At 45.0% G+C, this 17,885-nt stretch overlaps 1 protein-coding gene across 10 annotated transcripts in view; it reads left to right on the forward strand.

The window, feature by feature from the left end:
* The first annotated feature begins 416 nt into the window (after positions 1-416).
* SERGEF (secretion regulating guanine nucleotide exchange factor) overlaps positions 417-17,885 on the forward strand; it is a 276,912-nt gene continuing 259,443 nt past the window's right edge. For 9 of the 10 annotated variants that reach the window (XR_009460009.1, XR_009460010.1, XM_059722611.1 and 6 more), the window contains exons 1-7: positions 418-495; positions 7,511-7,649; positions 8,278-8,433; positions 9,376-9,470; positions 13,144-13,204; positions 16,318-16,431; positions 17,294-17,356. Coding sequence is in view for 8 of the 10 variants with exons in the window: in XM_059722611.1 (XP_059578594.1) it covers positions 472-495; positions 7,511-7,649; positions 8,278-8,433; positions 9,376-9,470; positions 13,144-13,204; positions 16,318-16,431; positions 17,294-17,356 (652 nt within the window). In the remaining 2 variants the exon portion in view is untranslated. Of the gene's footprint in view, positions 496-7,510; positions 7,650-8,277; positions 8,434-9,375; positions 9,471-13,143; positions 13,205-16,317; positions 16,432-17,293; positions 17,357-17,885 lie in introns of all 10 variants that reach the window. The other variant, XM_059722612.1, reaches the window with a different exon arrangement.

Genomic DNA, 17,885 nt, shown 5'->3' on the forward strand with positions numbered 1-17,885 from the left:
AGCTCTGCCTTGCTTTTATTTGAACTAACCCAATCAACTATTCAAAACAGGTCAACGATTTGCATATGACTCCCCCAGTTTATAACCTCTCATGGCTACAGACTGCCATCAACGGGGCTAGAGAGGGCTCCAGGGTGTTGCGCGCTGGAAGATCAGTTCAAGCTCCCTAAAGACTTGCCCTTTCTGCAGCGGGGACCAGCAAACCTAGGGATCTGCGAGGGGAAATCGACTGCGAGTTTATTTCTTTCTCCCCTCCAGCCCCCAAAATAAAATCTTTCTGACTTCAGGAGGACTCCGAGGCTGCAATAGACAGGGGGGGAAGATGCCAGGTGTGGAGGCTGCGGCGTGACAGCCACACGCACAGCCCCATCCTGCAGCGGCACCCAGCGCTGCCCTCTGCTCGGGCCCTGGCGGGGGCAGCCCCGCCCCGGCGAGGCGGAGCTCGGCGCGCGGAAGCGGCGGCGCGGGCGCATGGAGCGGGCGCTGTGGGCGTGGGTAGGTGACGGGGGGCTGGGGGGTCCAGGCGCTGTTCCCTGCTCCCTGGGAAGTCCCCTCCGCCGCTGGAGGCTGGGGACAGGCTTGGGCTGCTGCTGGGCTGCCCCGGCCTGGGGCTGTCCAACAGGGACCCCGTGCCCAAGGGCTCCCCAGCCTCCGGGGGCGCGCCGCCTTCATGACTAACTACCAGGGTTCAAATGACTCTGGGGGGGTCTACAAAAACAGTTTGGGCTGCCCATTGCAACGCCCTCATAAAATCGGAGACCTGCCCCCTCCCAGGTTATGATTTGCAAATCTTACAGGGGGGTCCCGGCTCTTATGGGGGGAGGGGTCAGCTTCCCCAAAGTCCCCTGCAGTTCACACCCGGCTTGCCACCGTAGCCTTGCTTGGGCGTGGGGCGAGGCATGACTCCCAAAAGGCCTCTTGTTTTCACCTTCGCAGAGATGCCACGGCTGGCCCCATGCAAGGCCCAACCTCTGAGGGGTCACAGGGGTTGCTGCGGTGCTGGCTTGAGGAAAGGGGGCTGGCGATAGTCTCTTCAGGGGGATGGCCAAACTGAAGGGACTGAAGTGGTACTTTTGTGGGCGCCTTGGAGCTGCGCTTAGCACTTGTGAGACAAGAGATCACGGCCACGGTTGTGTTTGCTGTAGAACAGGGGTGTCAGACTTGCCTGTCTAGGCCCAGATCTGCGTTGCAGGGCTCCTCGCAGGCTAGATCCAGCTCAGGACACAGGGTAACTGCAGCCCAGTGCATGGTGTGCCAGCAGACACTGCTCCCCTGCATGCCCCATGTAAGTGTTGGAGCTGCTGCCTCTGATGCATATTTCTTGCTGGGGTGACAACTCCCACTCCAGCCTGGAGCATACGGAGGTGACAGGTCTATGTGGCAGTGGCAGCAGATGAGCTGGAGTTGTGGTGACAGGTGAAGAGGCTAGAGAGCGATCAGGGTCCCTCATCCCTTGGTTGCCCTCTTGCTGCCAATCAGCCCCAACTTCCAGTGGCCTGTATCCAGCCTGCTGGGCTGGATCCAGCGCCTCCATGGGCTGGATCCAGCCCGTGGGCTGTTCGCTTGACACCCCTGGTGTAGAGCTGTGATACTCAACCAGGGTGCTGTGAGGTGTCGCACAAGGTGTTAGCACGGTGAGGTGTGCCCACATGATTCACAAAGTAAACCCAGAGATTTCAAATTGCTTTTAACACAACAGATTCCTTTCTGACCTCTTGTGGTCTGTCATATGAGTTCTTGGCCACAGAATGACTTTGTTCTTGTTCCATATTAAAAAAAAACCCAAGTGGAAGTTTGGAGTTGGCACATTCCCAGGGGACCCTTGAGTCTAACTAGGTTGAGAGCTGCTGCTGAGAAACAGTTAAGAGTGTAGGTTGCACGCACCCATGGATGCAGTCTCCAAATCTTAGTGCCTGGACAAACTGTTGAAATAGTGAAGACAGCAGGGCCCCTTGCAGGCATTGCAATTCACTCATGTGGGAAGTTGTAGAATCAAGGCCCAGATCATAGGAAGTGGTCTGACAGGCTCCTTAGGCAGCTTGTCTGTACTGTAGGTTGTACTGTGCTGAACCTCCAAAGGCTTATTTCTTAAGATACTCCCAATGCAGTTTTAGTACATGCATAATAGATTCTGTCACTTGTGTATTTGGGTACCCATAATGCCTCTCTTTAGATGAACAGGCCAAAATGAACAAAAGTATTAAAATTAAGGGATGCCATGGAGGAGTTGTAGCTCCAGAAAATGAGATCTTAACACTGCTCATTTTTCACATGTAAAGGGGCTGTGGTTCTGTTCTTTTTTCTTTTAAATTTTTCTCTTTGTAAGCGTCTCACATCTGAAGCTATTTGGAAAAATTCAGGAATAAAGTTTTCTTTCCTCCTGAAAGATTCCTATAATATCTTTAGCTTTATTTAAAACAAAGCAAAACAGTATGATATATTCTCAGTTGATGTGTATATTTTAAGAACAGCTACTGTTCATAGTTTAAAAATATTGCTTGTCAGGGATGAAAGCGAATTTATGCTGTCTTCAGTATTTAAGCTTTCATTTCAGAAAGAATAAAATGTTTCTGACAATTTCCACATGTGCTGGACGCTGCTACTTCTTAGAAAAGATATGAAATTAATAAGGCAAGTCACTATTGTGGTCAGCTGTTTCTGGGAATGGACACCAGAAGATGTCCTTTTTTTTCAGTGCCTCATTCATCTCATAATACTATCACTTCCTATCCAGCAAAAATAATCCATTGATGGACAATTGTGTCTAGATATTTATGCTGCATGAGAGGTAGCCAAGAGAATTTCTCTGCCCTAGCCTAGTAGGTGTTCAAAGAGAGATCGCACCTACTGACTTTTCATTCTGCAGTTTGAATGGTACATGGAGGTGCATTCCTCCTCATAAAGGAGATGCCCTGGGGAAAATTCTGGACCCTTTGAAATCACAAAGAGTTTTGATGTTGACTGCCATGGGACCAGAATTTCACCTACAGTACATGCAAAATGGACATAAATACTGTGTGAATAGCCATAGATTGTCCTCTGCTCTGACCCTCATCCCTCTGATGTATACAGTAGCCACGATGGTCAGTAATAGTTACATCTGCAAGCATGTGAGGGTAAATGGAGATAGGCATCTTGAGCATGGCTTCTAACATGGAAGTGTTTTTCAGTCTTCTCAGCATCTAATTTTGTGACTTACCTTGCAATGAGTATGTGAATTACCTTCCAGGAAAAATTATGTAAAGGTGATCTCTGAACCAGCTAGGATTACATGTGCTGATCATAACAGAGTGACACCAGCTTCCATCTTCCTGTGGAGCTAGAATCTTGAAATTTCGTGCGTACATTTATCATGGGCCATGGCGCACAGCCAAAATCTCTCATCTGAATTTCAGCCTCTTTTTGCTGCATTTGTTATTAAATGGCACATCTCCCTTTAAAGTACATCAGATGCTACTAACCCAGCATGGAAGAGGAAGAGAAACCAGAGTAGACAAGGGACTCCAGAGTGAAACAGAGAGAGGACAAGGGTTTCAGTGACTAATTTTTGCCAGGAGGTGGTTGCGTTGGATCTAAGGTTATTGGTATTATTAAAAAAAAAATTTTTTTTTAAGAAAGTTGTCGGAGGTGAGCAAATATGTCAGGGGTCAAAACGGGAGGATTGCATTCAGCTGGTATAGCTGCTGAAGAATTCCAAAACTTATCTTAATACTTCCCATGTTTTATTTTCAGTGCATGTATCATCTCATTCCTTTATCCGACTCGGTATTCATTTATAAATCTATCAGGAATTTGCTTAGGCTTCGAGTGTTTGAACTGACTGTTGACAAATAAGTGTTTCTATTTCACTAATTCCAGGTTGCAAATGAGGCAGCATAGGCTGCTTATCTTCTTTTGACAGCAGGATTCTGCAGGGTTGTCTATGTGAACAAAATCATAATAAAGTAGAAGGTAGCACCTTAGAAGCTAGCTGGTTCACAGGCATGAACTTTTCTAGGCAACAGTCTTACTGGTGAATGATTATTAGTAGTAGTATAATTACCACTTGCATAATTTTAATGCTAATATGCCTTTCTTGTTCATTGCCTGTGAGTACTGGATTAAATTCACCGTTGATGTACAGAATGAGTGCAACTCCATCACTAGCAGCAAAACTGTGTGAGCATTCCCTAGTACAAAGTGAATTTGGCTTAAAGTACATAAGAGGTACCTGGCTGTACTTTTTCATGTAGCTATTTGTGTACTTTTAAAATTTAGAAGCCCTTCTGGGGACTGTTTGACAAGCCCAAGGCTACATGAAGAAGAACCCGTGCACTCCATCCAGCTCACTCTGAGTTGGGTGTTTGTAGAGTAAGGAAACAGATGCATGCAAAAAATAAGCAAATATTGTCACAGAGGAATAGTACAGCTTTTTAAAAATAACTAATTGTCTCTTCATAGTGGGTATCTGGTCAGAGACTTATTTGGTAAACTAGTGAAAGTAGTAGCCATTCATGCTATCAGTGGCATCAAAGTACAGAAAATTAATTATTTACTTTATGATAAACCATTTTATTTGGATGGGAAATGGCACTGGAATTGATCAGTTATTGTGTTAGGAAGGGAGATTTACTGAATAGTGCATTGTGTTGAGGCTCAGGAGACCTGGGCCTGGCTTTGCCATGTAAGTGGCCGTGTCCACACAGGCAGGGCCATGCATTTGCAGCAGGACAAATAGTAGTGGCACAAATCTGTGCCACTACTTTGTGGTGCAGTGCATTCACTTGCTTGTGCGGTTTGCGGTAGGACACATTTTCCTTCTCGCCCGTCTCCGTGTTTGTTTTGGCACACAGCACTTTGGCGTGCTTTGCACTGCTTTTCTTTTTCCAGGGTTTTTTTTCTACCAGGAAATCTTGGTAGATTTTGCCCCAGCTAGCAGCGCCGCACATGGTTTAACATGGAATACGTGTGGTTTGTGGCACTGCAAAGAGGTTTGTGGCACCACAAACCACACATGCCTACACATCTGGATCCGGCCACTTTGGACAAGTCGCTTAATCTGTTTTGCGCCTAAGTTCTCCTTCTGCAGAATGATGGCTAGTATTTTTCATTTTCCAGGGATGTGGCTGTGATGCTTAAATTCCTAAAACATTGTGATGGTGATGAGGGTTATGTAGAAACTTGAAATGATTGGCTGCCAGCAATTTTATAGGTAGAATCACAGGTGATTATTGCCCCATATTTTGCCTCATCTCTTGGGTAGTTAAATGTTGCCGTGTTCTAAAATGAAGCAAATAAACATTGGGCTGCAGCTGACAAACTTTATGCACTACATGGTATACAGTTCTGCAGCATAATACTTTTTCCTCTAGAGGGAAAGGTTTGTTTATTTATTTAAGATGCATTAAGGCAGATGTGGAGATGATGATGATAAACCTTTTGATAAACATGTAAATCTTGCAAATATTTTTCTACTAGTACTTGTTTTGAAAAAAATCTTTGGAAAGTCCACACCAGTGATTTAGCAGCATAAATTTTATATTCTTGAGTGCCTAATAGTTTAATAATATAATATCTTACATTTTTATATAGCAAGTTCTCTCTACCTGTTTGTGTTTTAATAAAGGCCATGCATTAACTGCCTGCAGTTTGATATGCACAGTGTAGGTAGGTCAGGTACCTTCTAAGTGTTATTTAAAACACAGCAATTTGCACCGTCTCAGTCTGTTTTCTCATGGAGGTTTATCGTTTATGTAGTCAAAATATTCTTGGGAAACCATAATCAGACTCGAAAGGTGTTTGAGATGATGATGGAGAAGAACAAATTTATTCAATAGATTCTAAGAGTGGAAGAGAGCATTATAACCAACATGACAGCCTCCAACATCATGCAGATTAGAGAATGTTACCAAGTGATTCCAATGTTGTTCATAACTTTTGGCTGAGCAAGAGTTTTTAAAAAGAAATCCAGTCATGATTTAAAAATGTAAAATGAAGGCAAATCCACTGTATCCTTTGGTAAATTATTCCAGTGATGAATGATCTCTGCAGTACCTTATTTCTAGTCAGTTTGTTTGGTTTCAGTTTCTAGCCTTTGGATCTCGTTTCTTTTTTTTTAACCACTAGATTAAAAAAAACATGATTATCAGACAGGTATGTACAGATTTTGATCACTTCACCTCCTAATTTTCTCTTAGATAAACAAAAGAGATTGAATTTATTCATTCAAGAGTAAGGTATGCATTCCTGATGTCAAGTCCTCCTTGGATCACGTTTTTGAGCCCTTTCCAGTTTCTCAGTGTGTGTTTTCTTAAGACTATACCTCAAAATTGGACATGCTATTGTAGTAATGTTCTCACTGCTCCTATGGACAGTGGAAATATTTTCTTCTTATTCCTATAAATATCCCCCCTTTTTAATACTATTGTTGTAACCTCTGCATAATTTACAAAAAGCTGTACAATCTAAAAGTGGGTGGGTAGACAAAATGCAGAGAGTGCTTAGATGGACCTGCTTGTCTTTGAATGAGAACAAAGCAGCAGAAAGTCATATTTTCAGCTATCTTTAAAACAGTTAATGTCATTTTATGTGGTAACTCACAACCCGTGATGAGTGTGTTCTGGGTGAGCATAATGGGAAAGCTCTTTGCACAGTTTACGTTGTCTTGCTGCTATTGAATCATAGAACCTGGCATGAGAGCACCTGGTGTGATGCCAGATAGTGCTGAGAGAGCCTGGGCACCTTGGGACCACTTGTTGTGTATGGATATGGATACATAGCATGTTACATGCATGCTGGGATGTTTGTGTGGAGAGCTAATGCACCAAAATTCTTCATTGTCAGCAGTCGTGTCTACACGAGACTCTGACTACGCAGTAGCTTGAGACTACTGCACCGTAGCGTTGCATGGCAGCAACCATGATGTGATACTACAGTGCAGTCGTCTCAGACTGCTGCGCAGTCAGCATTATAAAAGAACCATTCATTTATATAAGTACTAAGTGACTATGCAGTAACGACTGTGCAGACAGCATCTTGTGAAGACATGCCCAGTGAGGGTTAGAAAGGCAGTGTTATGCTATTTGGGATGGAGCCTTCAGATCAGGACAGGGTGTTTTTCTGTAAGATAGGCTTTTGCCAAACAGATTAGATCAGCAGTTCCTAAACTGTGGGCTGTGACCCCAAATGGGACCGCAACATCAGCAAACAGGATTGGGGGGATCGGGGCTGCGGGTTGAGAGTGAGGAGCCATGCTGAGGAAATGGGGCAATAAATGGGGTCATGCTGAGGAAAAGTTTGGGAAGCACTGGACTAGATTGTACCTAGTAAACAAGTCACTTCATATCGTGTGTAAATAGAGGGTCAGGCATGATCTGAGGTCTTTTCAGGGGCTCAGATCCAAAAATACCCTTATTTAGGGATCTTCAAAAGAGACAAGCTGAATTTTTGCAAACTGCATACTATTTAAAGGCTAAGGAATCTTTCTGTTAACAAACCTCTGTTCTTTTTTTTCTCCTGCCTGTACTTAAAGGGCGCAAATAGCTATGGACAGCTGGGCCTTGGCCATAAAGAGGATGTACTGCTACCTCAGTCACTGGAAATTTTTCCATGCAACCAGCAAAGGATTAAAAGTATCACCGGAGGAGGAGGGCACTCGGCAGTTATCACTGGTAGCAAACATTTGTCTGATACTGACTCTAGACTTGATGGACTGTCATCTTTTAAAGGAGGTTTCTTGCTTGAGTGTCTTTCTCTTGGTATTTTGCTGCCCTCTGTGGGTTATAGCAAGTGCCAATTTTTAGTTTCAAAACTGTTTATTTGTAGCTAAATACTTGCATTTTTGTGGGGAAGTGGGGTGGGGTGGGGAAAATTGTATTTTTTTTTATAATTGTGATATTCCACCTGTTTATCATGAAGGGGATTTTCTTTTGGGGGGAGGAGTTAAAACAGGGGTATTTCTCTTTGAAAAGATAGCTTGAGCCTTCTTTTAAACAGGGTTCTAATCCCCAGTTGGAAAATTCTGCCATGTATTATGTCTGCTTAGGAAAAGTAGGGATGATAGCAGAAAAGATTTTGAAATGGTGTGGGAGGAAGGGGAATAATCTCCCTTGGCAACTGCATACTTGATGGCTGTGGATAATAAGAAAAGGGGGCATTTTAATGCATTAGAAGCAAATATTTTTTCTTCATGGAGATGAGGCCTGTGTGCTCATACTTATTTCTCATAAAACCATGCTGTGTATGGTTCTGTTTTACATCTGTAATGAATCCAGGTTCAATAGTGGTTTTATTTTGCAGATGCAGGTGAATTCTTTGTATGTGGCCAAAACAAAGAAGGACAGTTGGGACTGAATCATACAGAGGATGTACTATGTTTTACTTTGTGCACTGCATTGTCCAGCTTGCATGTGATACAAGTTGCCTGTGGTTGGGATTTTACAGTCATACTTACAGGTAAATCCATCTTGCTAGGATCTAGGAAAATATTATGGTGTACAGTAAAAGCCACAAAGTTTGGTTGTACAAAGTAGATGAGTACAAGTAGTTTTTAGGCACAGATAGAAATGACCATTTTTGCCCAATTTGGCCCTTGAAAGAGCTCTACAGCTGTGACCTAACACAAGTGCCCAGCTTCAGAGCTCTTTAAAAGGGCCCGATGCTGTAACAATCTGAACTCTCATTACATGAGGGTTCAGATGAAGGTGCTCCAAAGTCTTCATTAACTTGTGTCGGCATGCACCAGAAACAGGTCTGGGCTTATGCATCCCAGCCCTGCTCTCAGCGCTGTTTTCAGAATGGAAGGGGGGGAAAGGAGCAAAGGAAGCTCATTTTGAGGGATGTCCAGCTGGCGCTGGAAGGTGGGGTGGGCCCCACTGAGATTGGAGCCCCCAAATTGGAGCTTGATGCCCCACTCTCCTAACCCAGCACTTAATGTCTGTTGTGTCAGGCAGCATGCTGTCATCCCGTATGCAGATCCGGGGGTCTGTACCCTCCAGGAGGGCTGTGGGGCTGTGCCAGACTCCTCCCAGGGGGGTGCGGGCTCCCGGATCTGTTGGGTTGGGGTGATTGGTTTAAATCATGGTACTTTCTGTGAAGTGCTGTAAGTTAGACACAGGAGCTGCACTTCTGTCTGCATCCTTTAGGCTCTCTGCTTTGTAAGTTGAATTCCTTGAATGTTTTCTCTATCCCTAGTCCTGTAATCTTTCAAGACCATTACTGAACATGATTTATATAAACCCTGTGCTGTGGACTCAGCTCTTGAAAGAGGGTGCACCAGTTTTTTTAAATGCTGTGCTCTGATATCTTGCATATTTTTCATTTAATTCAGTTACGTGTATTGCTGAGAGTTGTAATGCTTTGACTTGTTCTGCTTCTTTATGTTGTTTTATCTTTCAGAAAATGGTGAAGTTTTATCCTGTGGTTCTAACGCTTTTGGACAGTTAGGACTTCCCCAAACTTCAGGAGGATGCTTGAGCCCACAAAAGATTGAGGTAAAGATTTAACAAAAACTGTGTTTTCTAGACATAATTCTCTATGCTTTTTTTTAAGTCTCCGTACAAAATCCACTGACTTCAGTGGGTTTTGACACAGGTCCTTCAATCTATTAAGGGTAATAGGATTACTCACATGAATGATGCTACCTGGGTGGAGGTGGCATGGGGCCCCCATCTAGCCAGTAGGCCTGTGCGAAGTGGCAAGTATTTGATTTAGATTTGGCCAATTTGGAGGACAGTGATTTGATTCAGAGATTCGGATCACTGTCCTGATTCGATTCAGCCAAATCAGATCCGAAAGATTTGGTGCTGCTTCAGCCACTCCCATATTGTGCCCCGCCACACCCCCCGCCCCGCTGGGCAAGTGGCAGCGGGGCATACCCTTCTGCCCAGAGTGAGTTGGGCCTGCATCCTCTGCCCCTCCCCGTCCCCTCCCCAAGTCCTGTCCCTCCCTGCCCTGGTGCTGCCACTGCTTGCAAGCCAGGGCGAGGGGCGTGGGATATGGGCGCAGCTCACTCTGGGTGGAAGAGTACGCCCTGCTGCTGCTTGCCCAGCGGGGGCAGGACGCGGGATGTGGGCATGGCTCGCTATGGGCAGAAGGGAGCAACTGGCAGCAGGGCATAGCCCCCGCTCCCAGCACTGCTGTGCCCGCATCCCATGCTTCCCCACTGTGGCTGGCAAGTGGCGGTAGCGCCCCCCACAGCTGGCAAGTGGCAGCAGGGCATAGCCCCCGTTCCACGTGCTGCTACGCCTGCATCCCGCACCCTGCTCCCCTCTTCCCGAGGCCCACGCCATGGCTGGGCAGCTTGTCCCAGTCCCATCCCCCCTCACCCAACCCCAACAGACTTACTAGCTGGAGGCAGCTGTCAGCTGCCTGTTTAGTCTATGGCCGAATCTCCTAACGGGCCGAATATTTTCCAAAGTTTTTCCGAATTGATTCGGAGTCTTCGAATCTATTTGGAGCTTTTAATTGGTCTCCCTATTTGATTCAGATTCAGAGATTCGGTCCCCGAATCAGGTTGGATCCCCTCCAAATTGAATCGGCTACCAAAGCTTAGCACAGCCCTACTAGCTAGGATCCAGACCTGGGGTTCTGCACTGTCACTGCCTGGCCAGGATCAGGCTCTGGGGGCCCCACACTGTTCTCTGTGCCTGATACAGTGTGCAGGGCCACAGCCTGAGGGCTCCCTACAGGATCTGTGGGGAGCCCTACAGGCTGGATGATATGGTACTGGAGCCTGGATGTGGCCTAGGGGTTGTGCAGCCCTGGTATATGTTGTAAGGGCACATGTATTTCATAAATATGCATCTTGATGACCATTGTAAATGTTACAAAGCATTGCAACCTGGGTAGTAAAACATATCCTCAGATAGTGAAAATTGTTGATTTGCCTTATTGAAACATCTGACTGCTAAAATCTTTCAATACTTTCCTGAAGAGAAAAGCAGAGAGTTTCTGTTCATTTTTCTAAAATATTTTTAGCTTTTTGAAATATTTTATTGAAAAATTCAAAGGTTAACTTGTACAAAAGCACAATGGAATTCAATAGAATTGATTGATTTTTGGGACTTCTGTGGTAGGAACTTCTTTTTTGTTTAGCTCAGTTCTTTCTGCTAGAGCATGCTATAAAAATCTCAATTTGGTTTTATGTTCCTGTATTTTTATCACTGAGCAGTACAGTGTCATGTACAGTGTCAGTAGTGGGGTTTTTTTTGGTTTTTTTTAACCAAAATTTGCAAAATCCATTTATATTTTTGGCTCCCTTCCTGATATGAATGACACAACTTTATTTCTTGATTGAACAAATATCACTGTTAGAAGCTGCCATGTTTGACTGTGCCAATAATAATAGGTTATGTATAGGAAAATAGAAATGTTATTGAGGGAATGATTTTGAGATGCATCTTCTCTTAGAGTATAAACTATAGTTAAAAAAAACGGATAGCAAAGGAAATGAAAAATACCTTGGTAGTGTCCTTATTTAACCCCAAAATGCTCATCATGCCATATAGAACTTGAAGGGAAATGCACTTGGAGAATAAAGAATCCTTTTCTTTACTGATTTTTGTGGACTGATTCTGATATGTTCTCTCAAGCTGTATAAAACTTGACTTGCCTCCACCTCTGAATGTAATACTGAAGTCATTAGGAGTCATTGTAGGGTAAGGCACTACTGAACATGAGTTTGGGAATCACATTATATCCTGTGTGAATTGCTTTAAAATCTGCAAAGGAATAGTTGCTGAGACTTTTTTATCCTCAGTGAAACTCTACTACTGGTGACTAAATCCAGTACTGTGCATAAATTACTCATGGGAACACTGTTCTTTTCTTCTAATTAATGCCCAATTTACATGTTGCTTTCTTTTTTTAAGAACGTTCCTTCACACCCAGACAAATTCCCATATCTGTTTCACTGCAGAGAACTCAATTATTCTAGGGCTTCAGAATCTGCAGGCTCCTTTGTGGTTCTTTTGGCTAGGATTTCCACTCTTACTGGTACTACCAAACACCCTTCCCTTTCTTTTTATTTTTTGGCACAGCATGGTTACAGAAATTAGAGATAGAAATGTCCTTATCTTCTTGGGTACAGGGTGCTATGTGCCATCCTTTTAGGTGTTGGGACAATGGATAAAGCAGGGAGGTTAAACTCAGCCCATGGGGCGAGCAGCAAAAGGGTGAGCTATGGGAGTGAAGACAGCCATTGCTTGCCTCCACCAACATATGTCTGCAACAGGGCTCTGTAGCCTGGATTTTGGCTTATCTTGCCCCAATTCCCAGCTGCTCTAGGAGCATCCTGACATAATGGACCCTAAGCCTAACTAGAGACTTCAGGGGTTGCTACCTTATGGTTATAAAGTATAGTCTGTCTTCCTGACTGCAGGTTGGTTCCATCTCTAAAATGTAACTATCTCCTAGTGGATTTTTGGGTTGGTTTTTTTTTTACATAACTGATATATCATTGGCAACCCCCTAATTTAATAAGCTTCTTGAATAGTAGGGCTGTGCTAAATGACTGTGTTTCATTTGCGTTTCGGAGGGAGAGTGATTTGTTTCAGTGTTTTGTATTACTGTTCCATTTTGATTCGACCAAATCTGTTTTGGAGTTTTGATGCTGTTTCGGTGCTGATTTGGAGATTCGATCAACCAGGGAGAGGCAGGCATAGCCGGGTGGCTATAGGTTCTCCTGCGGCTCCTCTGGCTGTGCTTGCCTCTCCCTGGGTGAGGGGAGCTGTGGGAGAAGCCCCCATGGCTGCCCTCTCAACCCCTCTGAGGGCTTGTGGCAGAGCCCCCCATGCAGGAAGGGGCAGCAGGGATTGCTCCCACCCACTTGGTGCCTGTGCGGCAACTGTCATATCGCGTGGGTGCAGCGCTGCTCAGCAGGATCAATGTGTGTGCGCGTGCGCGTGTGTGTTTGTGCATGCATGCATGCACACACCCAATCCAAATTTTCCACTTTTTTTAGTTCTTTTTTTTAGAGGTTCTTATGAATGTTACTATGTGCTAAAATTAATTTATCTGTGTTGTTTTATGACATACTTTGTCAATATGTTACTTATTTTAATGGAATTCAGATTTCTTGTGTTTGATAAAATGCATTTCCTGCAGAGTTACAAAACTGAAACAGCAGGAAAGACACCAATATGTTTGTTCTTTTATTTTGAATAGTCCCTTAGGGAGAAGATTGTGAATGTTGCTGCAGGAATCAGACATGCTCTTGCTGCCACAGGTGAATATGCTGTCATAATTTTATCGTTTCCGCTGTAAACTAACAGTACTTTTCATATATAGAAGGTGTAATATAGTGGTTTTCAACTTTTTTAGCCTCAAGGCACCCCTCCATAACTTTTCTGAATTTGGCAGCACCCTGGTTGAGAACCACTGGTCCCACTTGCTTATTTTATTTCCAGGTGTCTGTGCCACTGCTGCCAGGTGGAGCTGCCTTGTGCACCTCTCTTTCCAGGAGGGGTCTATGGAGTCACACTGGGAAGCAGCTGCATCAGGGGCACCTGCTGGCCACTACCTCAGCTAATTCCTAGTCTGGCTCTGCACACCCCTCCTGGAAACAGAACTGGGCGAAATGGTTTTACCTGGTTGCGGCAGCAGCAGTGCTGGGGGCACAACACCCATGAAAGGGTCTTGTGTCACCCTGGTTGAGACCACTGGTCTAATAACTTTTTTAAGGGTGTGTGAGAGATGGGGGATTTATTTTTATCTGCCATCGTCATAAATGGAGGATAATGGCACCTGTAGAGTCCTGTACTTCATAAAAGAGATTATCAGGAAAGAACATGATGATAAGGATCCTGCCCATTATAAGGAATATGATAAAGATGAGATGATTCATATCCCTTCCAGTAAAATGTAGTGAAGATGTCTTCCCAAGAACTCAGGGCTTTTGCTGGGCAGCAGCTAGATTTTCTGTTTGATGAGAAATTCTATGAATTCATTTTTTTTTCCATTCTGAAACAGAGTAAAAGCTTTAAAAAAAAAAAAAAAAAGCCGTTTCCTATGGAAACAACATTTTGGCAAAAAATAGTCATTTCCAGGCAGTCAAAAAAAGTTTATGTTCCTAATTCAATTTCATTTAGTTTTTACAAACAGGATATGAGTTATTTGGAAGAGTTGTTTCAAAATGAATGGTGGTAACTGGACATTTTGAAAAGGCTTCATTTTATGTTTTCAAAGCAATTTCATTATAATCAAAATGCTTTGGAATGAAAAATTCCAGCCAGCCCTATGAATCAAATATTCAACACTATTTAATCACATAGATTCCTTTTGAAAATATGGCTTTATGGGACTCTTGTTACCCACTGAGCTGTGCCTGGGTGAGTCATAGTTTCTATGATTTTTAAGGGTTTCTGTAGACTATTTTGAAACCTTCAACGCTTTTTTGGCAGCTTTGCCCATGGAGTGACTGAAGTTGGGCTTATAGCTAGGAGGGACTGGTAATTGACAGGTGGCAATATTTATGGTGATCAACAAACAGCACTGTCATTCACGCCTCCCCACTTCCTCATTTTTTTTAAATAAGGCTTTCTGTTATATTATGCCCTCTCCCCATAATCATTCATCATTGCTGTCCATTCTGTTTTCTTTTTGTTGCTTGCTTATGGGTTCTAGACAGGTAAGCGTTGTGTTAGGAGATGGGAAGAAGAGTGTGGTCCAGTGGTTGAAACAAATACTAGGAATCGAGTACCTTGTAATACCTGAATTGGCATGAAAAGGGTGGACAGGCCTTTTTCCCACATACTGGAGGCTGAATTGTGGAGTTGACTTGTGACTCTCTTAAGTTGTAGTTACATGTTACAGTTTGCTTGTGCTAACTCTAAGGAACATTAGACTGTGTGCTGGGAGCAGCCACATGTTAAGGGTTAAAACCCTTTCTAATGTGCACTGCTCTGTGCTGCCCCAAGAGGGCTGGGGAGCATGGGTTTGGCTAACAGCTGCCAAGTTTGCTTTGTGCCTGTCTGGCTTGGGCACTATAGGTCCCAGGAATGGGCAATGCTGGCTCAAGTTGGGCCTGTGTCAGCCCCCACTAGTCTGGATTGGCCCCTGCTCACACCAGATCTCTGCTTAGTTACTCCCTCCCCTTCCCCTGCAGCTTTCTGGTAGATCCCTGCTTATCTGTGCTGCTGGCACTGTCCTGGGGGGAGCGGGCAGGGAAGGGGAATCTGTCTGCTCACTGTTGCTCTCCTCACTGGCCTCAGCCCGCAGGGTGGTGGTGGGTGGATTCTCTTTCCCTGCCTGCTCCCTCAGGACAGTTCCAGCAGCATAGGTAAGCAGGAAGCCAGAGGATGCTGGGGGTGAGGAAGGGGACTGTGGTTGAACCCTGAGGGCCAGGAGGGTGGGAAGATGAACCCTGATGGACTGGGGAGAGAGGGGTGAGCTGGGGGATGGGAGTGAGCTGCACGGGATGGGAGGTCTGGGGTGTGAGCTGCATGAACTGGGGTCGTGGGGTTGAGCCCTTAAGGTCATGGGAGCAGGATGGGAGCCCTGAGGGATGCGGGGAGTGGAACTAGCACAGGGATTTGGGTTGGTGTGGGACTCGGTGCAGGTCCCAGCATGGAGGCATGGTGCTCTGGGAATTTCCCAGCTCCTGCACCTCCATGCGCCTCCTTTGGCTGTGATCCATACTTCAGGCAGAGGTATGGGTCAGTGTGGGTCCCAGCACAGGGTGGCATAGGTGCCAAGAAATACCTGATGTCCAGTTCCTTTTTAGCAGAACCCACACTGGCCCGTACTTCCTGGTCCCCACAAGGAGGCACAGGACTCCAGAAATTCCCCAGCCTCATCCTGGGACCTGTGCTGACCCGTGCCTCCACGGGAGACATGGATCAGCACAGAACCTGATGTGGGGCAGCAAGGGACCTAGGAAATCTGTGGGCAAGGGGAATCCATCACTTGTGGTCTTGCATCAGGTTGGGGGCTCGATGCAGGCCAAGTGACCACGTGTGTTCTGCCACAGCTGATCCATTTCATTGTGGCAATGTCCATTTCTACACTGTGTGATTTCTATGACTGTGGTTCCTATGTAACTTAGAAGTGGAGCCCTTGGAGATCTGGAACAAGCTGCTTATTCTTCACTGGCTTAGTGACTTGAGAATAACAACTACCTATCAATTAGGGGCTTTGTATGATACTCATTCAACATAGAGAAAGTGGATTGTACATGTGAGATATTGTTTAAGCCTTTAAATAATATTTAGCAGTGATTTCTAAAATGAGAACCAGTGTAGCAAACACATCTTTGAAATGAGTAAATAAGTGAAAAAAGCAAGCAGAACCATCAGTAATTTGCTCTGTTTTTATTTCCCTTTGTATCTTCACATTGAGAAGAAAGTGGCTTAGTTTTCCAGTGGGGAACTGGCATGGCATCTCGGGCAAAACGGATGAACCAAGGCAGAACTATCCCACCCTTTCTGAAAGCAAAGGAACCATGTCGAGTATCAGGTAACTAAGACCTCATACTGTTATTTGCATGGGTATGGTAATACACAGGATTGTGGACTTGCATACAAAGAATACCCATATTCCCCACTTGCTCCTCTTTTTTTTAATAAGGCCTTTTATTATGTTATGCCCATTCTGCATAATCATGCAACATTTCAGATCATAGAAAGCACTGTATTCATTGTTATTGAGTAAAGGGAATATCCAGATGCCCTGTTTCACAGACACAGGGATCCAGCGCAGCTTTTGCAATACAAAATAGGCATCTGGAGGTAAAGGAGCAGTGTTCTGTGGCAGCCTGGAAGCCGTGGAACATGGGTGAGTGGAGGTGGGAGAAGTGGGTCTTTGATGCTTAACAGATCCTCCTGTCCCTCTTGCATAAAAGGAGCATGTCTGGCTGTTGGACTGAAGTTGTCTGTGTGGAGTGGTTCTGCTGGTGCTTTTTCTGGATTTCTGGGAAAAGATATTGGCCCACTATGCTCCCCAAGACTTCCCCCTAACACCTGGGCCAGGTATGGCAGTGTGGAAGTTGCCTGGCCAGTGTCTGGAAGCTGGACTTAGTCTTAATTTATAGAAATGAACATAAATGCCATATTTTAAATGTAGCCTCAGGAACTGGCGTGGTGGTTCATGGAATATCTGAGATATGGACTGGGAACACTAGGTCATAACTCCTTGAACAAAGAATGTTGACTTCTGTAATGGCTTGAGAGGACTGAGGTAAAATATATAATTTGTCATGCTCCTGGCATAATTCTTGACCATAATACAGCTTATGTGGTCTGTTTTTCGACTGCTTTATGTATTGTATGCATGTATGCAACTTGGCCTATGCTAATTACATGGTACTAATCTTTCCTAGGCCTGGAAAAGGTAAAGGTGAAAAGAGTTACTGCCAGTTCTTACCATTCGGTGTCACTTACAGGTAGGCTCTACTTCTCTACATCCATATCCATGCTGTTCCCAGTCTCCAGGGGGCTCCTGTGGTCAGGCCTCTGCACTGGGGACGGCTCTGCCCTGCCTGCACTGTGCCCAGCATGCAGGAAGGCTGATCCCAGAGAGGGAAGCCCCCTGAGCCCAGTGTCCTGCCCCAGCCAGGCAGCATCCCCACATGCACAGGGTGGCTGTGGCCCATCCCTGAGGAGCTGCATGGGCCAGGCCAGGCCCCACCACGGGTGCCGCTGGGCACACCTGCCTGCCTGCCCACTACAGCTCGAGCCCACAGAGCCCCAGGGCAGCCCTCACAGGCTTGGACAATGCATTGTATTATGTCGTGAATATATAATTTTTGTTAGAGTTGGATCTGACTCCGGTCTCCTCAGTTTGTGCTGTGATCCTACCAGCTTTCACAGTCCTGCTTCAGTGGTGTTTATGTGTTAGAAAGTTTAAATTACCTAACAGTGAAGTTGAGTGGATTAATTTCCTTATTCCTTCCTTTGCATACCTTAGCCTGC

The sequence above is a fragment of the Alligator mississippiensis genome, chromosome 2, assembly GCF_030867095.1.
Source record: "Alligator mississippiensis isolate rAllMis1 chromosome 2, rAllMis1, whole genome shotgun sequence".
NCBI classification, from domain to species: Eukaryota; Metazoa; Chordata; order Crocodylia; family Alligatoridae; genus Alligator; species Alligator mississippiensis.